Genomic DNA, 25,786 nt, shown 5'->3' with positions numbered 1-25,786 from the left:
AAGCTGGGGAAGGGGCCACCTCAGTGATTTTCCAAACCTGCATCCAAGAGAACATCCTTTCTGAATAATAAGCGGCCTCCAGATGAGATGGAAGGAGGGATGGTCAACAGCCTAGTCATCCCTGAACTCCCCCCGCCGGAAAGCTTAACCAGGGGGACACCTGTGGGGTGGGGGGTGGGGTACAGGATGCCATCTTGCCCAGCCCTCCCCCCAAAGCCAGCTGGGGGCCAGCCTGACCCCTCCCTGGGCCAGCTGGGGGGCAGGGGCTCAGCAGGGCCTCCCAGGAACACTGCAGGGGTGCTGGGGGGTTGCAGCTCCCAGGGGACCAAGAGGAGCCGAGAGGAGAGATGGGGGCAGGGAAAGCCTCCCAAGTCACAAAGTGCCAGAGGAGGATGGTGACAACAGCCTTCGCCTTCCGACCCCCAAACGACCTCTCTATTTGCATAATTCCATGCATAATTAGCATAATTATCCAAGCCATTCCTTAAAGGAGCACTGAATCCGAAGGCCCCAGGACCCTGTGGCCTGCCCCTGCCCCTCACTGAGCCCCACCTCCAGGGAAACTCCCATACGCACCCCCCCCGTTTGATAAACGCATCCACATGCCTAACACCCCCACACACTGCAGCAAGCAGGCAGTCTGGGCCGCGTCCTCATGCACACACACCCCGCCGTGCCCCAGAGACACGCAGCTATACACAGAGACCCCAGCACACACACAGTCCTGAGCAACGTTCCCTGGCCCCAACCCCCCACGGGCTTGGGCACAATCTAACCACAGAGTGGCTCCCACCTCACCCCGGGCACACGCCAACCCCTCCCCACGCCCAGGCACGCTCCCTAAATCACACATCCCTGCACACGTTCCCCACGGCAGGGGCACAGACCTCACGGCTGTACATGACCCCCGCTCTAGCTCGCGCGCCCCACACCCACCGCACCGACGGGAGGTACAAGCCGCCGGCAGGCCCGCCGCAGAAGCCCCCGACTCTCCAGCTTCCTGCCACTGCCCGTCCCAGAGAGCTGGGAGCCCAACGGGAGCGGCGGGGGAAGCTCTGGGCTCCCCAACCCACGGCTCAGCCTCCACCTGTGCCCCACACCGCACTCCCTCCCTGTGCGGCCTCAGCTCGGAACTCCCCACCGCTGTCCAGAACACCCCCCCCCAGCCCTCCACACACACCAATGTCCGGGCACTGTCCCCACACGCTAGCGCAGAGCAAACACACCTTGTGCTCCCAGACCCCACTCCAGCCATGTGCTCCCAAGAGGACCCACTGCATCATCCTATGCCCCGCTCCCAGATGCCCACCAGCAGGCCCCTAACACCTGCACCCCTCGGTCTCCTACACACACACACACGCACGCACACGCACCATGCACGCTTTCCTTGTGGGTACAAACACACACACACAGCACTGGGGAGAGACACGGCCCCCTTCCCAGGGCTGCCACACCCCTGCCATTTTTCCTCGATGCCACCCCATCTTGACCCACAGCTTCCCGAAAGAGGCACCACAAGGCTCCCACGGAGATCAGAGGGCCCCCCTCACCATGACTCACGCCCACCCAATCCTCTCCAAAGTCTTAGAGCAGCTAGGCAGGGTGAGGGACCCAAATCAGGTGGACTTCGGGGATGTCTCCTCATGTCTGCAGCCACTCACTCCGAGTGCAGGGCGTGCATTCAGGGAGAAAGCCAGGGAGCCTCCTACCCAGACCGGGAGAAGTCTGGGGTCACTCGTGCCCAGCTCCTATCACCTGCCGCCCCCATCGCGAGCCTCCTCTGAGAACAGCATAGAGGTTAAGCCAGAATGGATCAGCACCTCCCTTACTACTCGGAGGATATCAGGCAAGTCTCTGAATCTCTCACCTCAGCTTTCTCATCTGTAAAATGGGGGCGCTGATAATAGTGTGTAGCTCCTACAGTTGCTATGAGCATCAAATAGTATCATACAGGTAACAGGCTGAGCACAGGACCCAACATGCAGAGCTGAATAAATCAACACAGCTGCAATTATTGTTAATTATATGCTAATCTTTCTATTATCCTTTCCGAAGATTTTATGTCCTTTAAGCCTTACCATCCTCATGGTGGAAAATAGAATCAGGATGATTACATCCACGCTACAGACGAGGCTACTAATGCCCAGAGAGGTTAAGAGGCATTGCCAAGGCCACACAGCAGGGGAGCGTGCGGAGAGAAAGAGAGGTTGGAAGAGCGGGGAGAAAGGGCGGTTACAGACACAGACACACAAATTAGGTCAGCTGGCAGGGGGCCAGGAGCCCAGCACCCCCATGCACTGCTAATCATGCTGCAAAAGCTAAGAATAAAATCAGGAATAATTAATCCTGCCCAAGCTTCCTTCCCCGTGTGAGCCAGACTCAGGCGCCACTCTCTTAGTGACTGGAGGCAATGTGAGCAGGGGGTTGGGAGCTGGGTTGGGAGCCCAGCTTTAGAGTCACACAGTCTCGGCTGACTTGCTGGGTGACTCCGGGCAAGTTACTTAACCTCTCTGAGCCTCTCTTTGGTTAAACGGGGACACTAATTACACAGGTGGCATACAATACCCACTGGTCAGCCTTACCCCGGCACGTCTCCCACCTCAGTCCTTAATCTCAAGGCTGAACTAGGCCTGAGTGCTCACTGAGTTCCACTCTTCCTTCTTACAGATGTGAAAACTGAGGCTCAGAAAGGGGAAAGACTTGCATCTTCCCCCGATTAGAGGGGTGGGCGGTGGGGAATGAGCCTGCCCAGCAGCACTGGGCAAGTGAAGTGATTTGTCCAAAGACACACAGTGACATAACTACTAGCTCGTGGAAGCAGGGTAGTTTCAGCAGAGCCTGGATCCCCACAGGTTCCGTCCCCACCAGTCCCTGTCCCCAAAAGGCCCTCAGTCCTGTGAGAACTCAGTGCCCCTCACGCTCACCAGCTCCAACCCGGAGACCCAGAGCGTCACCGCAGGAATGTGGGCCGGGGCCAGGCTCTGGGCAGCGGGACAGCCAAGGGGGCGACACAATGGAGAGCCGGGCCCGGGAAAGGGGGGACACCTCGGTCCCCAGCCCCCACCCGTCCACAGCTGCCCTGGCTGGGAATCCAGCACCCGCCACATTCACTTGCTGCTGGAGGGGTGAGGGGCACGAAGGCGGCATCTGCTGGGGAAGAGGCCACAGGGCCCCAATGCCAGAGGGCAGAAGGGCCTGGGGGAGGAGCAGAGTGAGGAGCGGCAGAGAAGGCCCAGGCTGAACTTGACAGTCAGCAAAGCCCAGAGGCACACGCTGTCACGGACACACCCTCCCAGCGCCCTTCTTCCAGACACCCAGCTCCAGGCTCCCGCGAGGGCAGCTCTCAGAGGGCAGGACGCACCCCTGTGGGCGCATCCCGTCTCAGCCAAGTGCTCTGCCAAGGGCATCCTGGCAGCAGAGCCTTCCCCACCCCGCGCCCGGACTCCACTATCAGCTCCTCGCCTCGTCCACTACCCAGCCCCGCGCTCCCACCACCTCCCCGGACCCCCCCCCCGGACCCTGGGCAGCACTGCCCCCCCATCCACACCCCCTGGGGGCCCCGCGGAGAGCGAGCCACTCCCAGCTCAGGAGGCACCCTGCTGCTGAGACCTGCCTGGTTCTGTGAGCTAGACAAGCCCCCTTCTCCTTCTCCATACTTCCTCATTTGCAAAACGAACAGTGGAGCTTGGTGCTCTAAGGGCCTGTCTGATTCCAACACCGCGGGCCAGCGAGGCAGCCGGTCCTCGGGTCGAAGAGATCCAGGGCGGTGTTATTTATAAGAGAAAGAGTGGAAATCGCCAACATTCCCAGCAACAGAGGACTAGTGCAGTAAGCTAAGGCAGAACCACAACATGGAATATTATGCAGCTCTCAATAACTGTGTTTTCCCAAACCCACACTCTCTTCTATCCGGTCATTAAAAGGCATGACTGGATAACAGAAGGCTTCCATTTGTCACTTGTTTCAAAGACTCTTTCAGGACCCGGGGAAATGCACGCATTGCTTGTCAGGAGGCGGGACGTACAGCCACACTGCTGGGAGGACTGTGCAGATGGTTCTGTCTCTCAATACCTGGGTGACCTTGGGTGGGTACTTAACTCTCTCAGCCTGGTTCTCCTGGTAAACAAAAAACAAAGATGATACCCACCTCGCGGGTTCACAGGAGACTCCCCCACGTTAACCAACTGCTCAATAAACACTGGCTATTAATGCTAGTATCGTCGTTAAGTTTAGAAAACAGATGACAAAAAAATAGAGAACGTGATCCTGCTTTAACGAACTCCCCACCAAAGTGAATTTCTTAACACTGAATCTTACTAAAGCTTTCCAAAGACTCTCTGGGTGGTGGGACGACAGACAGTTTTTCATTTTTTTCTCTCAGAACCTGTCTGTATTTTCCAAGTTTTCTATGATAAACTCAGAGTACTTTTTTTTTAAGATGTATTTATGGGTGGGGGGGGGCAGAGGGAGAGAATCTCAGACTCCCCACTGAGCGCAGAGCCCCGCACGGGATTCCATCCCCCCACCCTGAGCGGAAACCAAGAGTTGGACGCTCTACCGACTGAGCCACCCAGGCGCCCCCAGAGTACTTTTATGATTAGAAATAGCACGTTCTTTCTGCACCCCCATCGCTGCCATTCTCTGGTCTGTGAAACTCCTGGGCGCCTTCATTCTGCGGAGAGCCCATCCTGACTCACACTGCTCATTTATTCCTGTCCCCAAGCTGGTGCCTCAAAGCAGGACTACCCACTGAGGCCCCATTTCCAGACTCAGCAGCCTACTCCCCCAGCGGCCCACCCTCCCCTCTTGTTCCCCCCACACTAAACCCTTCACGGTGCTGGGGACGGTGAGGCACTCTCAGACCTGCCCCAAGCTATCCCTGCCTCTGAGGGGAACCCTCTTCCCCACCTCCACCTTGGTCGGCACCTACTTGATCTACAAGCAGGATTTATGAAGCACCTACTGTGTGCCAGGCACGATTCTAGGAACTTAGGGTCCTACGATCAGCAGGACAAGTATGTCCTCATGAAGCTCAGTTAGCTCAAAACATGCCACCTCTGGGGGCACCTGGGTGGCTCAGCTGGTTAAGCAACTGCCTCCAGCTCAGGTCATGATCCCGGGGTCCTGGGATCGAGCCCCACATCGGGCTCCCTGCTCAGTGGGGAGTCTGCTTCTCTCTCTGCCTGCCATTCCCCCTGCTTGTGCTCTCTCTATCAAATAAATAAAAATAAAATCTTTAAAAAAAAAAAAAAACAAACATGCCACCTCTGGGAGGCCTCCACGTGCCAACCACCTGACTGGTCCAAATTCGGAAGGCCCTTCTTGGGGACTACCTCCACCATTTTGTCATTTACCAGGGAAGAGGGGCCACCAACCACGCTCCCACTTGAATGGGCCCCCCCTTCTACCAAATCTCACTGAACCCACTCAGTCTCCCTGGGATGCAGACACTACTGTCCCCATCTACAATGAGAACGGGGCTGTTAAGCTACCAGAAGGGGACTTGAACCCTGGCCTCACTGACACCAGATCCTGTGCTCAGGGAATTCCTGAACCCCTGAGACTAAAAGCAGTGATCCCCGTTTGTGACGTGATACTCATTTCACTGGGTGTTTTTCCAGAAGAGGCCTGGGGCCATTCCATCCCTTATCCTGAACAACAGTTAGTCACCACGGAGGGAGCACTCCCTATGTGCCAGGCTCTCTAATATGCACCTTGCCTCACTTCTCCTCACAGACATCTTCCCAGTGAGGGATTATTCTCCCCATTTCGCAGATGGGCATATCAGAGTCCAGAGAGGTGAAGCAACCGGCTCAAAGTCACGCAGCAGTGGGGCCAGATTTGAACCCAGGATCAGCGGAACCCCCAAGACCATACTCTTTGTACTGCAGCGCACAGCTCCTCCCAGCCCTCGCTAGCCTGCCCCACCAGGTGGGACCACACCACCCCACCCCTGACAATATCCTGTACAGACACCAACAGACGGACAGATTGACTGAATGCCCGGGAATGAGTAGAAATGAAGGACAAGTCCTCCCCTGACAGATGGCTCAGGTGAGCAGCCCCACCCACCACCCTGTGACTCACCAGCAGCTGCCGCGGACTGAGTCTCCGGGCTCTGCAAACAGCCCTGCCAGCAATTAAGGTGAGGGCCTGCCCACTCCTGGGGCCCACAGACCTCCGACGAGCAACCCGGTGTGAGGTCAGATGTTCCAGTCCCAGCTTCCAGAGAACGCTGGTCAAGCACCTTCACCTCACGGGGCCTCAGCGTGCCCTCCTATGAAATGGGGATCATGATTCCCCACACAGAGATGCCGTTGTGATGTGCCGAGCCGGGGCTGGGCAGTTAGGAGGTGCTAGGACGCAACACGGTGTCCCAACTCAAAGCTCAGCTCCTCAGAGAGGGACCCCAGACCACTAAATCCACCCAAATTACCTCCCAACACACCCAGTCACTCCATCAAGGCCAGGGTTGTCTCCCAGTTTACTAGTGCCTGCAAAATTCGCTTATTGACTTTCTCGTTTAATGTCTATCTCCCCCTGCAACAGCTCCTGGGGACGATGACTGGGTCCGCCGAGGCCACTCCTGTGTTCCCAAGACCCAGAATGTTTCTGGGACACAGTCAGCCTCCATATTTGTTCAATGATCACTGGGAATGGGATCACCCTCAACAGCCCCACGGCACCCCCTTCCTGCCCCCAATCACTGTGTGATCCTGCGGGAGGCCCTGGCCCCTGGCCTCTGGCCTCTGGCCTCAGTCTCCCCATGTGTAAAACCAGGGGATTTTACAAAGCTGCTCTCTGATCCTTCCAAAATCCAGCCGGGAGGACTCCAGCTAAAGCTGAGAGGAGGGACGAGAAACTGAGACTGATCCCAGCGTATTTTTTTCATAAAATGACTCTGCAAATTATATTCAAAAACCTGCAGATTAGCAGGCTCCCACTGGAGCCTACAATTCCAGCAGGCCTGGGTTGGGGGGAAAGGAGCATTTCCCGAGCACCTGCTGAACGCCAGGCTCCTTACAAGGAGCCAGGTGAAATGATCCTCCTTACCCCGGAGACAGGCCAGGCAACTTGCTAGAGGTCACAGAGAACTCAGGTGGAGAATCAAGTCAGGATGGAGCTGAGGGGTGGCCGGGCAGAGGGAAATGGGACCTGGCAGTAGGGAAGGGGCTGGGGGTGCAAGGAGAGGACCCAGGGCCCTGTGTCTGGTTCTCATGCTCACAGGACCAGAAGGAAGAAGGCGAGCCCAAGAGGCAGAGGGATCCTCAGTCTGATCTTGGGGGGCCCCTGAAGCCAGGTGGCCCCCAGGCCTCCTCCAGGACACTGAACAGACCCTGGGATCAGCCCAGGGCAGGCCCAGCCCTTCCAGCTGTCCTGGGAAGCCTTACAGCGCTGACACCCTCCCCAAAGCTTCTCAGGCACGTGCCAGCATACAGCCTGAGGACGCACAACACGCACACACCCCCCCAAAGTGTCCCCATCTGTGTGTGTGTCCAAGCCCAGCCTCCTTGAGGAATCGGGTTGTGGTCCCCCTCACCATCCCATTTGCTAGGTTATTTATAACCTAGCAGGAACTCACACGTGGCGGAGATGCGACTCCCCACCCCCAGCCCTGAGCTCTCCCACTGGCTTCGGAGCTGATCCACTTCAAGGGATGGAACGAGCCAGACTCGGTGAGTGAGCCATGGGGGCCCACCAGCACCACTGCCCACGTGGAAAGGAGAGACACAGAGCAAGGAATCGGACCAAACGCTGGGGGAAGAGCATGCAGAGCCCCTTGAAGCCTGCCAAGGGCCACTCTTGCCTCCAGCTCAAGAGGACACTCTGTGAGACTCTGTGGGTTTGATGGGGAAAGGGCGGGGCTCTCACCCTCCTCTCCTGAGTCCCGGGAGACAGGCAGGGCCTGGCAGGAAGCAGGGGCTCTAAAGCTAGACTGCTTGGGTCCAGATCCCAGCCCTGGCCCTCTGGAGCTGTGTGACCCTGAGCAAGTATCTCCCCTTCTCTGAGCTTATTTCCTCCCTACAAAATGGACATAGTAACAGTACCAACCTCAAAGCGTTGGGAAGATGAAATGAAATTATCCAAACAGGTTCTTGGCCCAAAGCCCGGCTACTTCTCAGCTGGGTGACCTGGGGGCCACTGCCTGGCCTGAACCTCAGTCTTCCCATCTGCAAATGGGACAACACAGTCCAGAGGGTCCTGAGGACTGAAGCACTGGGCTCTGACATACACAGCACACACAGATTGCTTTCTCTTTTCCTCAGCTCTCAGGGGGCCCCGTGATTCCCGACCACCCCCAGCTTCTACCCGTGATCATCTTTATCTCCCGTCACTAAACACACAGAGGTTTTTAAAGATCTTGTGCCGCCGAATCTAAACAGCTCCTCGAGGGACGCCATTCTCCCCCTACTTTTGCAGTGAGCACCCTGCCTTGTCAAATATAGATGCTCCATAAATACCTGAGGGATATATGGATGCAGGAATGAAGGTGACCAGGGTCACAAGAGAACAGGTGTGGGGGAGAAGACGGAGTAGTTGGAGCTTCGTGAGGCGGCCACGGGGGCAAAGGGCCCGGCAGCTCCGCAAAAGGTTACACGGAGAGTCACGAACAAGCCAGGAACTCTACGCCCGGGCCGTGCATCCAAGGGAAGGGAAAACATTTGTCCACGTAAGTTAAAAAAAAAAAAAAAAAAAAACATAGCCGCCTAATTCATGATAGGCAAAAAGTGGAACCGAGCCAGGCGTCCATCCACTGACAGATAAGTAAGAGATGGCACGTCCACACAATGGAATAGTACGCCACAAAGAAAGCCCTGAGGTCCCGGCACCTGCTGCCCCACGGACGAAGCCTGGAAACGTTACAGCGGGGGGGAAGAAGTCAGCCGCAGAAGACCACACAGTGTGGACGCGGCCCGCACTCACCGCACAAGGCAGATCCGCAGAGAAAAAAAGGAGAAGAGACAGCGTAGGGCTGGGGGGCTGGGGGGAGATGGGGAGTGACTGCTAAAAGGGACAGACTTTCGGGGGTGAGAAAAATGTATGAAATTGGGGAAGGCTGTACAACTCTGTAAATATACTAAAACCCACCGAATTAGGTGCTTTAGATGGGTGGATTGTACGGTACGTGAGTCAAATCTCAATAAAGCTGTTGTTTGGGGGGGTAACAAAAGAGTGAATGTGAGACTGCGGCTCAGAGAGGATAAGGAACTTGCCCAGGGTCACACAGCAGAGCCCAAACTCAAATACTCAGATGGAGGGGAGGTAAGCTGTCCCCCTGTTCACCTCCCTTCCCATGGCGTATCCCCCAACCACACCCCAGGTGAAGCTTCCCCAGCCCCCCGCCCTACCTCCCCGTCCAAAAGGGCAAACATTGGCTCTGCAGACCGCAAGTGGGAGAGGCCCAGCACCACGACTGCCTTCCCTGTGCTTATCAAAGGCCACTTTGTCGGGTGGGACCACTGGGAGGGGGCAGGCCTGGCCCAGAGTGACCCCAAGAGGTGAGGCAGCTCCAAACTCAGGCTGGCCCCTCTCCACCCCTCTCTGCCAGCGCCCCCCCCTCCAGGCTTCAGGGGTTCTGTGGTGCCCTCGGTCCGTGCGGCTGGCCCGTGGTTGCCCTCAGGGAGAGGCGTGAGTCTGTGGCCTTGCCAGGAAAGGGGGCAGGAATGGGGGCAGGGCCCAGTGGTAAAGCCCCTCTGAAGCTGAAGACAAGTCCATCTGTCCCCTGCCCCCACCCCGCACCCCGTGCCACGCTCCACTAGGCTCCCAGGCACCAGCCCCTGCCTATCGCAGCTGGCAGCCACCAACTCCCCCCCGGCCCCCGGCCGCTGGTGTCCACGCTCTACTCTCCACGCAGCGGCCCATCCGTCCTGCGGGCCGGGCCTGTGTCTGACAGGTGCTCCGTATCCCCCATACACCCCCACCAGGCTGAACTCAGGTACGAAGCTTGCTCCCACTGCTCCCCCTGCTCCAGTCCACCATCTCGGCACCTTCTCTGTCCCTGGCTCCGGTCCCCCATCTGATCACTACGAGGGGAAGGGGTGACCTCAGAGAGCCGTACAGTGCAGACTGCGCAGCAGGGGCCGTGAAGGATCCCAAGGAGGGGAAGCCAAAAGCTCCACCAGGACCCCCCCAGCCCTCGGTCCCAAGCATGAAGTGGAAGGTGCCAGAGAAAACCGCAGTGCCCCGTGTCCCCTCCCCTGACACCATCCACCCAGCCTCCTCTGGGTCCAGCACATCCTCGTGTCCACCCAGCCCGCGTTCCATCTATTGCCCAAAGGCAGAGCCCTGACCACTGAGCTCAGATGGAGTCTGATGCCCACTAGGGATATAAGGACCCTAAGTGCCCCGGCCCCCAAGGGCCCTGCAGCCCAGGGATGAGGCAGGCCCTCCTCTCCTCACGCATCACTTGACCACAGACAGCTTCCCTGACCAAAGCTCCTTCGGGTCTCACCTGTGCCCTCAGCTGACCCTCTGCAGGGACGCCAGAGGCTCCAGCCTCCAGTCCCACCAGCGTGGCCCCACTCCCCGCAGGGTGCTCCACAGGGCCAGCCCCGCCCCAGGCCAGAGCAGGGCCCCAGGGAAGGCTGCATGAGGCCCAACGGTCCGGCCCAAGGCCTGGAGCAGACAGCACCTGCAGGAGAAGGGCCTGGGCTGCAGAAGCGGGGTTCAAAGATGGGACAGCTTGGAAGGGCTGACATTGGGACCCCGTCCTGTTCCCCAAATGCCAGGATGGGGACAGGGGTCCGACTGTCACCTCAGTGGTGACAGAGCCCTCTCATGACCACTGCCCCCGGGATCACCAGCCCTGGTTACCAGCTCTGGGCACTGCAACGTGCGGCACTCTGGGCTAAGTAGACCCCAGTCCTGGCAACTGCTCTGCCGTGAGGCGGTTAGCACCCGGCTTCACAGAAGGGGTACAGTGAGCGGCCCGAAGTCAGCCCGCTGACCGGCAGAGGTCACAGTCAGAGCCCAAGTGGGGCCAGCACGCCATCTATCACAACCATGCCTCACACATCCACCCAAACACCAGCGGGGCCGGGGGGGCGCAGGGGGGACCCAGCCCGCACGGCACCCTGGGCCCTATGGGCTGTGCCTCCCTCCCACCACGGGCCGGGGACAGTCACCGCTGAGCCGCCATCCGACCAGGAGCAGCCCCGCCACACCTCCCAACCTGACGGCATTTCTCAGCACCAATGCCGCTACAACCGCTTAGCAGCCCTGACCTCTCCCCCCCAGAAATGCCAGCCGCACCCTGTTACTGCGACAGCCAAAGATGTCCCCGCGCCTTTCCCAATGCCCAGGTGCTGACACCTTCAATGCCCAGCTCAGGCCTCGCTTCGTCCTGGAAGCTTCCCCCTCCGACCCTCATCCCAGTGACCACCCCCACCCCTGCTCAGGGCCCCAGGTTCAGCATGTCCCGGCTGGGCCTCATCCTACCACTTGGTTCAGAAATGCTCTGGCTGGGCGCCTGAGTGGCTCAGTTGGTTGACCGACTGCCTTCGGCTCAGGTCATGATCCTGGAGTCCCGGGATCGGGTCCCGCATCGGGCTCCCTGCTCGGCAGGGAGTCTGCTTCTCCCTCTGACCCTCCTCCCTCTCATGCTCTCTCTCTCTCATTCTCTCTGTCTCAAATAAATAAATAAAATCTTTAAAAAAAAAAAGAAATGCTCTGGCTAAGAGCAGGGTTCCCAGGTATGAGAATCCCCGGGACACCTCATGCTGAAGACTCCGATGCAGGGTCCGTATCAGGTAAGTGGTTAAAGGTAGGGACCACCTCGCCTGGCCTCCCTGACCCCAGCTGTCACCTTCCTCAGGGACACACAGCCACACCCATCTCCCTCCTCCCCAGGCTGTCTGTCCCCAGGGTTCCGTGAAGGACATATAACCGAGTCTCTGAAGGAACCCGAGGTTTGAGTTTGCGGTGTCCCTGGAGGTCAGGCAGAAGACAAAGCTCCGAGTCCCTCTGCCCCCTGCCCCCACCCTTGCCTTAATCACTGCTAAGGAGGCCAGATGACCAGCTGCCCCTCTGGCCTGGGCTCCCTAGACTCTGGGATTAAGAACTGGGATTAAGGACGGACACAGTCCTGGTAGCTCAGAGCCCCAGCAACGTGCGCGTGTGCGTGCGTGTGCGCGTGCACGTGTGGACATGCCGGCGTGCAGGTGCACACGTGCAAGCACGCTCGGGTGTGCTTCCAGGCACACTGCATGCACAGTCCCGTGTGTGCACCTGCCGGGGGGCTTAGGTGCGCTTAGATGCCCCCGTGGGCCTGGCTGTGTTTGCTTGAGAGCCACATGTGCTTGGGGGCGGGGGGGACGCGTGTGTGTGTCCCTGCCTGTGGGTGCCTCTATGTGTTCACGTATGTACCTGGGTCTTGTCTCCACGCGTGTGCACAGGACCAGGGGGTGTGCTCGGGGCTCCCACACGCAGGCAGGTCCGTACACATGCGCGTTTCTACATGTGCATCAACGTCCCTGAGGTAGGGAGGGCGTCTCCCAACTTGTCCCACTACTCTCCCAGGAGCCGCTCATGTCCACGGCCATCCAAGGTGTTGGGGGCGAGCTCCCCACAGCTGAGAAGGGGAGAGGGAGCAACCTGGGTTTTCCTGGCTCGCCGGGCCCGAGCCACTGAAACAAGGGAGTAGGCAGGGGGACACGAGGGCCCCACGCATCAGCACAGACCCACGGTGACACTGTCACACACATGAACATGTACATAAACTCTGTCCCTTGCCCGGACCTAAACTGAACCATGGTCTTAGCCCCACAGGGAAAAAGGATCCCCGTGGGCTCAACCACCATCTCATGGACTGTCCCCCAAACACAGGGCCGGGATCCCTTCTTCTGGGTCTGAGACTGTCCCCGGCAGGCCTCGCAGCTCCCCTGCCTCACATGAGAACAGGACTCAACCAAGCCGGGGCTCGGCTCCCAGAGGCCCCCACGGAGCCACTGCCCTGGGGGAGCCATTCTGCCTTCACTGCCAGGGGTCCTGAACAGTCCAGTGCTGTCTTTGGACCCCGTGTCCTCATGTGAACAGCAAGGTGGGGGGTTGATTTCCCGTAGCCCTCCGCCCTTGCAACTGCACTTCTGCAGGGGTGGATGAAGGCATGGGGAGGGTTGGGGGGAGGAGGGGAGTCTGGGTCCAGGAGGGTGAAGAGTAAGGAAGGGCCCCTCTAGTTCTGACCCTAACCACCGCCTCGGCCTGCAAGACCCTTGTCCCGCCAGGGACTCCTCAGGTCCTGGTCGCACTGAGTGGCAGTCAGGGAGATGAGAGGTTCCAACCAGCAAGGGAGGGAGTGGAGCGGGGCCTCTGGGGAAGCAGAGCAGGAGGAAGGAGAGATGGAGGAGGGTGGGAGGCAGAGAGGGAAGGAGAGGAACAGTGGGCAGACCGAGGAGGAGGAGGGGGTGGGCAGGGGGGCTGCCGGGGAGGGCAGGCGTGGGAAGATCTCTGGTAACCAAGCCTGAACCTCCGGAAGCCCACAGTGTGTCCACCTTCCAGAAAGGTGGAGGCCAAAAGGAGCCGGTGCGCCCTCCTCCCCCAGCTAAATGAGGCAGGAAGGCTGCATCTCTGAGGCCAGCCTCCATGCTCCTCAGCTCCAAGTCTGGGGATCCCAGGAGCAGGGGCTGGGGAGAAGGACAAGGTGTGAGGCCAGGGGACAGGACGTGTGAAAGGAAACGATGCAGGAACGTCAGGACTGGGGGAGGGAAAGCAGGTAGTCTGTGGGAGGGTGGAACCGGGAGATGATGTAAATGGCCAATGGCCAAAGTATCCTCAGTGAGAGCTCCGAGGAGGTGAGGGTGGGACCCCACGGGGAGCCAGAAGCTAGGGCAAAATGCAGCAACAGAGCTGGGGCTCAGCAGAGAATCCTAACATGTGGAAGAGGGCCACGAATAGAAATCTAGGAGGGAAGAGAGAAGGGGCTGAAGGAGGGCTCGTGGTGCTTGAGAGCAGGGGAGAGATCAATAAAGGATCCCCAGAGGAGGGGACATCCGTGCTGGGTTTTGGAGGATGAGTAGGAGTTCCCTGGAGAAGGGAACAGTCCACAGAGAGACGTGAAGATGAGAGAAATGATGTCGTACTCTGTGCCCAGGGAGGAGCTGGGAGCCGCGGGTGTGAGCAGCGAGGGTGCACAGGGTGAAGGGAAGAAGCTGGAGAAGTCCACTGAATGTATTGATAGGAATCCATCTGGCACCAAGTCTTGGGCGAGGGACGGCTTCCCTGGAGAGGAGGGTGGGAGCTGGGGCTGCCGTCCGGGCAGAAGAGAGACAGGCAAAGAGCAGAAACATGGTACAAGGGATGGGGCCCTGCCTGGGAGTCAGGGGACACAGTGCTTAGTCCCAGCTCAGCAACTGACTTGCTGGGTTACTTTGGGCCAGCCACCATACCTCTCTCATCCTCCGTCTCCCCACATGCAAAAGAAGGCTGAACTACCAGATCTCGGAAGATCCTTGCTAGGACTAGAAATCACTCCTTTGGCCTCAGTTTCCCCTTCAGGACAATGAACAAGCTGGACAAGAGTGTTTCAAAGGGCCCTTCCAGCTGAAGGCCTCTTCAGCCCTCTGATCTCTCCCCAGCCTAGGACGGCCTCAGCCCATGGCCCAACTAGACAGAAGACAGGCAGTAGAGGAAAGACCCATGGGGAAGCCAAGAGCCCCCGAGCCTGGATCAGGGCCTCTCCCACAGTGGCCACCCAGGTTCAGGTACCGAGCCCTAAACTCATCCTCTCAGGGCCCCACACTTCACAGTTCGCGATGCACGAGAGAACACGGAGCAGTGCTTACACACCAGAGAGCGTTCTAGACTGCCTGGGCTCAGATCCTAGTAAGTATGCCACTCTGTGAGCCTGGACAAGCTCCTTAACCTCTCTGTGCCTCAATTTCCTCTTTTGTGAAATCACGAAAACGGTACCTCCTTCATAAGGCTGTTGTAAGGGTTCAGTGAGCTTTTATATATAAAATGTTCGGCAGAGAACCCTGCACAGAGCAGGCATTCAAAGGGCATAATTCAATATTAATACTATCACATCTGTGCTCTTGTTGGCATGCCTGCCAGCCCCTCGGGGCAGTGGGGCTGCACCGACTTCCAGACCAACATCCCCTACCTGCAGGAGGGAGCCCAAATGCCCTGGTTTGGACTCAAAGCCCCCCAGGAAGTCTTCGAAGCTGATACCCCGGGGGCTTCAACCATTCAGCCCCAGATCACCCCATGGCACAGGGCCAGGTACCCAGCAGGTGCCCAGTGAATGTATTAAATGCAAGAAACAACACACTCTCATTAGACCCAGTTACTGGACTCCCTGCCCAGGGCTCCTCCCCCGTCCAGGAGACCAGACTCACAGCCCAGCCCCCAGGCAGCCTGGATTGGACGGGTCACGTCCCAGAGGCTGGGAAGAGAGGTGGTGTTCAGGGTGATGGGTGAGGGAAGAGGCTCGTCCCACCCTGGCCCAAGAGGAACCACAGACAGGCCACGTGAAGGAAACAAGCTTCCTCTCCTCACCACCTCCTGCCCCCGCAACCCAGCTCTCTCTTCCCAAAGGGGCCACCCTGGGGCCAGGCCCTGGCCTCATGTCTCTCTGACAGTTCCTCAAATGTGAAGACTGGAAGGGTCCCTAGGTCGCCCCGTCCAATCTCCCCACTTCACAGATGTGGAAAGTAGAGGCTCAGAGGGGGAGAAAAGCTGCCCACCGTCACGTGACAAAAGCCAGTAGCAGACTCACCTCTGAAACAAAACGACTTTAGAGAAAGCATAATTAAAGTAAGTTAAAATCAAAGTCACTATCCAGCAGCAGCTTCCTTTTACCTAGCTGCCAACCAGGTAACTCGCGGCGCCACCCCCACACGACCCCTCACCCCAGCCTAGTGAGCGAGGCCTTACTGACCCACTGAACCGCGGAGAAGCCCAAGGCTTGCCCGCGTCCGCTCCGAGCTGGGATTCGAACTCGGCGGGCTGGGGGAGGCGGGGCCTCCCTCCCTGCTTCCCTTCAGTGCCTGCTGCCCCCGAAGCCCCGCACACCAGCACCCACACGACCCACGCCCACCACCAAGACACAGCTCACTGAGCGAGGCTCGCCGACAAGACTCAGGACACACACACCACATACACCTGCACACCCACGGCCCCTAGCACAGGGCCCAGCACAGAGCAGGTGCTCAAAAACGGCTGCAGAAGGAACAAAGTCCTCGAGCAAAAGATGCCCTCACGCACGAGCACGCACCGCTGCACGCCTGCTCGGCCTGCCCCACGCCCCAGACGTCACGGCGTCTCCCAAGCACGCTAGCTGCCTCAGCTCGGGCACACTGCTTACCCTCTTGGGCCTCTGGGTCCCCATCTGCAAAATGGGGTAATGACACCCCCCTCACAGGGTCATGTAAGAACTGAGATAAAGTGTGGTGAGCACGGGAACCGCGCACCCTATGAGTACTGGCCGTTATCACTGTCCTATTGTTACCATCTGTGCCCGTCTTCCCCAGTGCAGGGAGCATCTTTTCTTTTTTTAAGATTTTATTTATTTATGTGAGAGAGAGAGACAGCACAGAGGCAGAGGGAGAAGCAGGCTCCCCGCTGAGCAGGGAGCCCGATGCGGGGCTCGATCGCAGGACCCTGGGATCATGACCTGAGCCGAAGGCAGACGCTCAACCCACTGAGCCATCCAGGTGCCCGCCCAACACAGCACACATCTCGAGGGCAGGAGCCAGAATTCAGCTGCAGACACCCCGACCTCCACCTCCACGGCAGCCTGGCCCCCAAGGAGGGGGCAGTCCCCACATGGTAGGCCGGCGAAGGGCAGCTGGGACCATGGGCGCCTACCCCCAGCCATGCCAAGCACGCTGACAAGCAAGAGAATCCTTCCCCTGCTCCCAGTAGAACAACCCTGTCTGTTCAGCCCCCGGAGCCCCCACCTGGCTCCTCTCAAACCCCAGCCCACGGATGGGCACCGTGGGCCACCCGCAGGCCCACTGGCAATCGGTTTGCCGCAATATTTCCCAGGCCCCACTGGTGATTGATCCTAAATTATCCTTATCAAAGTCTGGGCTGGTGAGCAGGGCTGGGGGGTGGGTGCAGCATGGGGGGTGCTGGTGGGTGGTGCAGGGGTAGACTGAGCTCTAGGGGAGCTTGGGCTGACGCTGATCCCAGGGTGAAGCAAGCCCACTGCCCATCCCCGAAGCAGGAGGAAGACCCTAACTAGCGTGATCCCCACCCCACCCCTCAGACTCCCCTCCCCATCCCGTCTCCAAAAACCCTGGCCCCGAAGCGGGTGTGATGACAAGGGCAGCAGTGGGACAGACAAGACTCCAGAGCAGGCGAAGGGTAACTCAACACGCGGCTGCCCCGGGGCCTGGCTGTGTGAGCCCTGGCAGGTGGCTTCACATGGCTGAGACTTCTCAGTGAGGGGAATGCCACAGCCTCTGGGAGTGGCCGAAGGCTCAGAAGGCTCAGCGAGCCCATGGGCCCGAGTAAGGCTGAACAACAAGCCCCAACCCTGGGGCAAGGCTCCAGGCCGTCTCTGGGCTTCAGGACCCCCACCCGTGAGATAGCAGCTTCTCCCTTTGAGGGCAGTCCCCACCTCTAGAGTTCTACTTGGCTCAGCCATGATCATTCCAACTTGGTTCCCACTCTCCAAGGGAAAGCCTTATTCTCACCCCCAAAAGCAATTCCTCCGTGAGACTGAGAGAGGGACAGGAAAAGAGCAAAAACCAAAGCGGGGAAACGGAAGAAATCAGTATTTACAGGAGCGCCCACTCCTTATCAAGCACTTTATTATTTCACGTTGCTCATGCTCAAGCAACTCTTGAGACAGAGGTACTCTGAGCCCATTTTAAACAAGAGAATGAGGCTCAGAGAGGCTAAGGGAACTTGCCAAGATCACACAGCTAGAAAATGGCAGAACCAGGATTTCGACACCAGTCCACTTGGCTCTGGGGCCCCTGCTCTTTCTACTACCTCAAGATACAGCCTCAGGTTTGGAGACCCCAAAACAGATGGCACCAAGGCCCGGGTGGGGGCCCCGGGGTGGAAAGCAGGCAGCCCTTGACCAGCTGGGTCACAGAGGTGGTAGAACTCTCTCCACCTGGTATAAAAGGCTAGCACAGGCCTTCCCCGCCTGCCACCATCAGCAGCCAGGTAGGGAAGAGGCCAGATCATTTGTCAGGGGCCACCCCCACCCCCATCCTGCAGCTGGGCCCTCAGCCATTGCTGCCCAGACTCCCCCCTGTAATCACAGCTTCCTGTTTGGCGTTGAGACTAGGCCCGGTCAGTGGGGGGAGGGAAGCAGCCACCCCTCTGGCCACGGCCTGCTCTGGACGGGAGGGGGGGGCCGGAAGTAAAGTCTACCCAGCCTCCTGGAATCTTGGGAGTCTGAGAGCCAAGGCAGGGCCCCCCGTCCCCACAAGGAGGCCAGTCAACAAATATTTACCAGACACTGGCCTGATGTGCCCAGGATGTGGTGACCGTTTGTGGGGACAGTAAGACAAGCCAGGTGGTCCAAGACCAGCCCAGACCCCACCCCCTGCAGGGCTGGGCCCCTAGGACGGCTCCTGGCACCCTGCTCCCCCCCTACCCCAGACACAAAATCACAGGCTTCCAAGCAGCTGAGCTGGAGCCCAGAGCCACAGCGCCTCTGCCCCTCCCAGATGTGGTGGCGGGCGCTGTGGCAGTCAGACCGCAGGCCCACCCCACGCGGCCCCAGGGCGCCTCCCAGCCCACGGGCACACGCTTGGGCCTGGCAGACTTCTGCCAGTCTCACTGTCCCTCTCTGTCCCTCAACCCGCCTCCAAAGGAGAGAACACAAAGCCCCAGCCTGGGTTCCAAAGCTCCCAGTACTGGTTTCCTTCACTCACTCACTCACTCAAACCATTCAATTTTGGGCCAGGCACGAAGTTGGCCTTGGGGGTCAGCAAAGAAGACAACAGCCACAAAGCCTGCCCGCGGGGGTTCATGGTCTATCAGGGAAGCATTCAGGCTGTGGGAGCTCCACCAAGTCACTCGGGCCCCAGGGAACCTTAGGGGCAAGGGGGCCACGACTCAGGGATGGGGTGGCAGGGATGTAGATTTGGGCTCCGCACGTGACAACTTTCCGAGGGTCAGCAGGCCTGCTCGCCTATGCAGAGAGTGAGCCCCAACACTGCGGGCATCCCGTGTGTGCCAGGGGGAATGCAGGGTTTTTAGACCCCTCTCCTCCTGAAGTTCTCAATACTTCCCGTCTCCTGTGCCAGGACCAGACCTGAGTCCCGCCCCCTATCCTGCATGGTCCTCAACGCTCTCCCTCAACCCAAACCCATGACCCTCAAAGTCACCCATTTTACAGATGACAAAGCCTTGTGAGGTGGGAGAGGAGTAAGGGCCCCACAGCCAAGCACTGGGTAAGCCCTGCCCCCACCCGCAACCTGCGGCTAGTGTCCCCCACCTCCAAGGCCAGGGTGAGAGTAGATGAGGAAAGATAGGGGACACACCCAGCCCAGAGCCTGGCAGAGAGCAAGTCCTTGTGAAAGAGTGGGTATCATGGGCTTCATGGGGGGGTAAGGAGACCCCAGCGAGAAGCAACTTGTCCAAGGTCACAGAGCAAGAGGGGGTAAAATCAGAATGCAGCCCAGTTCTCTCAGCCTGGCAAGCCCTGGCTCCATCCAGCTCAGCTACTTTCCAGCTGTGTGACTGTGGGCAAGTCACTGAACCTCTCTGTGCCTCCGTTTCAGTAAAATGGAGGTTCTAATCATTCGCACCTCCAGAGGTTATTACGAGGATTCAGTGAGTCAATACGTAACAAGTGCTTAGTGGGCGGGGCTTTCAGTGAGCATTAGTTTGCTGTTTCTGTCATTAAGCCCTTCCCAAATCATGCCCACAGCCCCTGGGGGGGCGGGGAAACAAAGACAGATGGAGACTTTACCCCTCCCGTCCAAGCTGCCTCCGTCTGCTCCAGCCCTCAGCAATCCTACTGCGGCCCCTTCTAGAATGACCCGAAGCAGCTGCGGGGCCTGGAGGGGAAGGGGGTCCCACCTCCAACGGGAGGGTTTGGAGGGATGCCTGTGACAGGGCCTGGCTTCTGAGGAGCTCTGTCTCCACCTCTCTCTCCCCTTCAGGAGAGACGACCCCCCCTCACCCACCCCACTGGTGCCCCGGCATTTTCCAGAGCCCAGGCCCAGAACTGCCCTGCCCCAGTGCTGCCCTGGGGCCCCCAGGGATCCCATGTCCTAGTCCATGAGGTGGGAGGAGCCATCTGTTTTCAAAAGGCCAAACTGCTTTTTTCTTTTTCCTTTGTTTTTTTTAAGATTTTATTTATTTATTTAATTGAGAGAGAGCATAAGTGGGAGGGAGGGGCAGATGGAGAAGCAGACCCCCACTGAGCGGGGAGCCTGACATGGGGCTCGATCCCAGGACCCCGAGATCATGACCCGAGCCAAAGGCAGACATGTAACTGACCAAGCCACCCAGATGCCCCTAAACTACTTTTTTCTTCAGCAGAGCTCAACCCCACACCAACCCCCAACACGGAGGAAGAAACATACTGAATTCGCAGATAGAGGCTCTGTGTTGCTCCCCAGGGAGTAGAAGGCACCGGGTCCCCATCCCAACTCTGCCATGAGGATACTGTAACCCCCAGTAGCAGTCCTGTAAGTCCAGTATTTGTCCCCAGTTGACAAGTGAGAGAGCCTCGGGTCAGGGCAGGCTACAGCTTGCTCTGTGCCACATGGTGACCACTTTGATTGCATAGCTCAAAACCTCCTCCTCCAGGAAGCCCTCCCTGACCTCTTGAGGCCCCCTCCTGGAAAGGCCCTATCTCCTGAGAGCTCACTACATGGCAGGCTGTGCTCATTCTACCCAAGGAGCTCATTTTCTCATCACAACATCCCTGTGAGGTTGGCACTGTTATAGTCCCCATTTTACAGATGAAGATGTTGAAAGAGAGAAATCCCTCACTCAAAGTCACACAGCAGGTGTCTATCCCTGAAGCCCCTGCCACCTTGGGGGCTAACAGACTGCAGGCCCCCGTGGTGTCCCTGCGTCAGAGCCTGGCCTCCAACAGCTCCAGGGTCCCCAACTTTTAATTTTTACAGTGAGGACAATCTCGCTCTGACAACTCGGCATTCACAGTCAACCAGGGTAGCTGGAGGAAGAGTAGGGAGTTCAAGGACAGGGGAAACAGTTGCGGTGGGGAGGGGGCAGGAGCCACAAGGCCTGGGGGTGGAGCTTCAACAGAATTCCTTGATTGATTCCCCCTCCCCATGGTCCCATCCCTACCTTTCCCCCTACCCCTACCACGCTCCAGGCCGTGCAATTGCAACCTCATAAAAGAACAAGAAATCAACATTTGTTGAGTGTCCACTCTGCGCCACTGTGCTGGGAGCTTTCCACATTAACCTCTTTCGTGGTCGTCCTTCTTTCGGTTTTACAAAGACGGAAACAAGGCACAGAGAGGTTAACTAACTTTCACAAGGTCTCACAGCCACAAAGTAGTGAGTTCCTGTCGCTGGGAATATTCAAACAAGACTAGACGACATCGAAAATTCCTTCCAGTCCTGACCTTCTAAATGAACATGTTTCCAAGCTAAAACTTGCAGAATCCCCACACTCCAAGCCTTTCTGGGTGGTGATGGCGGTGGCCCTGAAGGCAGACGTCCCTCAGAGTCCTGGTCACCTGGTCTCTCAGGAGAGACGACTCCCCAAAGCAGATGCCAGGACACACACACACACACACACACACACACACACACTCCCTTTCAAGCTGGTGGGCAGACCAGGGGTCATCTTGTCCTTCCCCTGCCCGGAGCCAGCCACTGCCCATCGAGTGATGTCCTTAGAGGACCCCGCCATGGAGGCCAGTCCTGGAGCCATCCTGGGTGAGGCTCTTCTGGTCTCACCTCGGTCCCTCCTGCTACAGGCATCACCCTCTTCCTCTGGTGTGGAATCCCCAGCAGCTGGGCACCACCCTTTACCCTTCTGGCTCCTGGGCCAAAGGAGGTGATGTTCCTCCCAGACAGCCTAACCCCTGGGAAGATGTGAGGCGAGGAGAGGGGATCCCCCTCTCCGGCCTCATCTGGAGCCCCTCCCAGTCAAGCCCACCATCCTGGCCTCCAGGCCCAGACCCTGTGAGGGGGTGTTGCTTTATCTGCCACTCAACTTTGGGTCTGAACCACACCCACTCTACCTCACCCTGGGGTTCAGGGACCCTGTCTCACCGAGGCCCTCCAGAATAGTCTTCCACCTCACAGATGCTCACCTCCTTCCTTCCACCACCCCATGGGGCATGAATTATACTAGCCTTGTTCTATTAGTGAGAAACAGTGGTTCAGCAAAGGATGGGACTTGCCCAGGGTCATACAGCTCAAGATGCCTGCCGGGTCTCCAAATGTAAAGCCTTTTGTCCTAAGCCCCTTTTCATTCATCTATACATCAAACGTTTACTTCTGTGAACGAGCACACATAACATCTCATCTCATTTCTAAGAAAGGTGTTAGCAGCCCCATTTTACAGAGGAGAAAACTGAGGCCCAGAGAGATGACACAAAGTGCCCAAGGTCACAGCATGAGTCAGTGGGGGTAGCAGGGTTTGAACCCAAGGCTGTGTTATTTCCAAGCTTTTGATTTCAAAAATGGTCTTTCAGAAAGAAGCGTGGCTGAGGTGACCCAGGTGCTAGGATGGGCTGGGTCCCAGTCCCACCCAGGGACCTCTGCTCAACCCCCTTGGGGGAGGACTGGGGATGAGGCAACCAGCCCACCAGGCACGTACTTGACTTGGCATTCAGTACTCCCTCTACCCTTAGTTCAGCTCCCAGATGGGGAAGGCTGCTGAGGAGCTTGTCTGTCCAAGAAGCAACCTCTGAGTCCATGCCTGTCCTCCTCCCATTTTACAGACTGGCCAACCAGGGCCCATGGAGACATGCAGGAACAGGGTCGGCACCTGGGGGATGCCTGAGAGACCTGGATCCTTTTCAGCCTGGGGAATGAGGGACAGGCACAGCTCCTAGAACCAGCCAAGGAGACTGGGCCTAGAAACCCCCAGCTCATCCCCAGCCGGGGCTCCAGACATGTGTCCATGGGGGAACTCACTTAGGGTCCCTGGGTCCCCGGGTCCCTCAAAGTGGGGAGGTGGCCCTTCTTCTCTATACCTCCTCCTGCTCCCCCTAATGGAGCGGGGACTGAGCTCAACCCCACAGCTGTGTGGTCATTCAAAGGGACACTCAAGGGGTCACCGTGTACATACATACTCACCTCAACCCGCACACACTCTGCCCCCCTTAACGGTACCTGCCCCACGCACAGGGTCAGCCTTGCATCCACAGCACACGCACGCATACACGATGCACACACACATTCCCCCTGGTCCAAGCACACACCCACCACCGAGGTCTCTCCCACACACACACTCACCAGCCACCCCCCCCAAGCACACACAGCCACGGCCACTGGTACACAATAGGTCACCCCCCCAGGATCCACATACAGGTAAGGCATGGTGGCACCCAGCCATGTGCTGGCCTGGCGCTCATCCCTCATCCTTCACCCCTACACGGCCCACAGGTCCCAACACCCCGCACGGAGGGGATCAGACACACAGGGTCACCCTCACTCACCCCCTCAGGTCACCTTCACACAAGTCACCCTCCCACCCCTCCCCCTCTCCGGGCCCCCACTGTCCTCCCCAAAGCGACCGTCAAACGCACGCCTCCCCGCCCCGGGGGGGAGCCCACCCAATTCCCTAAAAGTGGCCGCGGTCTGGGCACACCCACGAAGCAAAAGCCACGTTCGCTCAAGACCCACGACACACCCAGCCCGGGCCCCGCGCCCGGCGACCCCCGGCCCGCCGTCAGGCCCTCCCCGCGCCTCCGGACCCCGGGCAGGGGACCCCGCTCCGCCCGTGGGGCCGCTGCGGGGGGGCGCAGCGCCCGCGACCCGCAATCCGGTTCCCGCCGGGCCGCCCGCCGGGGAGGGGTCCCCAGAGCCCCGAAGGCGGGGGCGGCCTCCCCCACGAGGTCAGCCCCCGGGGGGGGGCGCCCGCGGGGGGAGGGGCGCGGGGGCCGGGGGGGGCAGTGTGGGGGGCGCGGGAACCGGCGCGCGTCACTCACCCCCGCGGCGCGCCCGGCCAGCAGCAGCAGCAGCAGCGGCGGCAGCAGCAGCCCGCGGGCCCCGGGCCCGGCCGCGGCCCCGTTCCCGGCTCCTGCCCCGTGGGCGGCCCCGGCGCGGTGCGGTGGCCCCGGCTTCATGGCGGCGGCGGCGGCGGCGGGCGCCTTTGTTCCCGAGGCGCGGCGCGCGGGGCGGCTGCTCGGCGGCGGCGCGGCCCGGAGGCTGGACCGACGCGCTCCCGGCTCGGGGCTCCCGGCTCGGCGGCCCGGCTCCGCCTCGCAGCTCCGCGCCCACAGCAGCCGCGCCCGCAGGAAGCGTGCGCCGCCGCCGCCGCCGCCGCCGCCGCCGCCGCCGCCGCCGCCGCCGCCGCCGGGCCGCCCCCAGCGCGGGCGGAGCGGGAGGAGGGGCGGGGGGCGGGGCGGGCCGGAGCGCGCCCCCCCGCCCCCTGCCGCCCCGCCCCCGCCCCCGCCGCCGGCCCCCTAGCCCCCCGCCCGGGCCCTGCGCCCCCTCCCGCCCCTTCCCCCCTCTCCGCGCCCCGGCCTTCGCCGGCCCCCCTGCAGTGGTTGCTGGGCGACCTGGGACCCGTGGGCCGCCTCTCTGAGCCTCGACCGCGAGGAGGGGGATCCCGCAGACCGCTGCGCTCCTCCGAGGGCTGGCGGGAGCGCCGGAAGAAAAGGATCCCGCGTGGGAAGGCAGGAGGACCTGCCTGGCTCATCTGAGGGTCTGAGTAGATAGGTGGCATTTGTGTGATCACTAGCAGCTTCCCCCTAAGGGTACCTTTCACGTGGCTCTTCCGGGACCCATCACCCCCCACCCCCAGGGCAGTGGACACAGTGGGCCAGAGCTCATCCAAGTCCAGGGAGTTTGGCATCTTCAGGACACCTGGGACCAAGCCTGGTCCTCTCCGGGCCTCCGTGTGCCCTGCGCACCTGAGGGTTGTAGGCTTCTGCCCCTGTCACGGGATCTGCAGAGGAAAAGCTGGGCAGGCCCGCAGTGGGGCCGTTCCCCCACCAGCTGGGCGGCCCCAGCTCTCGGACACTCCTCGAATGGAGAACCCCTCCCCGCCTCCAGTGCAGCTGGCGTGAGAAGTGGTGTGCCCGCGGCGCTGGCCTGGCCTCTCTCTACTGCCTTCCCCCCGCCCCGCCCCGTCCAACATTCTCTGCGCTTGACTTTTTATTCAAGTCCCATCGCGAAGCACATGAGCTCCAGCAGGGCAGGGTGTGGGTCATCTGTTTCACCGCTGCGCCCCCCACCCTAGTAGGGGCCCTGGCACATACTGGGAGCTCAAAATCAATTTATGAATGTGTTTCCCATTCACCTGTGCTGACCTGGCCCCAGGTGTTGGGGGGGTGGGCAAGGTGAATATTGATTAAGCCCTCACCCCGGGCGGGCAGGACCCCATGCGCTTTACGTGAGGTGTTTCACGTCACCCCACGAAGTAGGTGCTGTTAAGTGCCCCCGCTACCTAGATGGGAAACTGAGGCCCGGAGAGGGGAGGCCATTTGCTAATGATGGCAGGCTAGAAGTCTGCCCCTGTGTCTGGCACCCCGTCCCAAGCCTGCTATCAGGAAATAAGAACCAAACTGAGCTGAAACTGGGACAGTTCCCCCAAGGCAAAAGGGAACTGAAACCAGGACAAATGGAGCCAATAGGGAGAGGGCTGGGATTGGGCCCGGAGGAAAAGACTCTGGGATGCCAGCCATGATTTGGGGTGTCAGGGGGACTGGGACTTG

The 25,786-nt window shown here is 59.5% G+C and overlaps 1 protein-coding gene across 1 annotated transcript in view; it reads right to left on the bottom strand.

The window, feature by feature from the left end:
• The window catches only part of SDC3 (syndecan 3), a 37,881-nt gene extending 12,957 nt beyond the window's left edge, over positions 1-24,924 (bottom strand). Inside the window, exons 1-2 of the mRNA XM_045899129.3 lie at positions 24,831-24,924; positions 24,056-24,498 (exon numbers count right to left, since the gene is read on the bottom strand). Of these exons, the coding sequence (XP_045755085.2) occupies positions 24,056-24,498; positions 24,831-24,924 (537 nt within the window). The remainder of the gene's footprint in view (positions 1-24,055; positions 24,499-24,830) is intronic.
• Positions 24,925-25,786: the final 862 nt, after the last annotated feature.

This window comes from Mirounga angustirostris, unplaced genomic scaffold (assembly GCF_029215605.1).
Source record: "Mirounga angustirostris isolate CCGP_5_RB_7025 unplaced genomic scaffold, mMirAng1.0.hap1 SCAF_4, whole genome shotgun sequence".
NCBI classification, from domain to species: domain Eukaryota; kingdom Metazoa; phylum Chordata; class Mammalia; order Carnivora; family Phocidae; genus Mirounga; species Mirounga angustirostris.
Note: the sequence above shows the minus strand (reverse complement) of the source record. Positions and strands in the feature narration are given on the sequence as shown.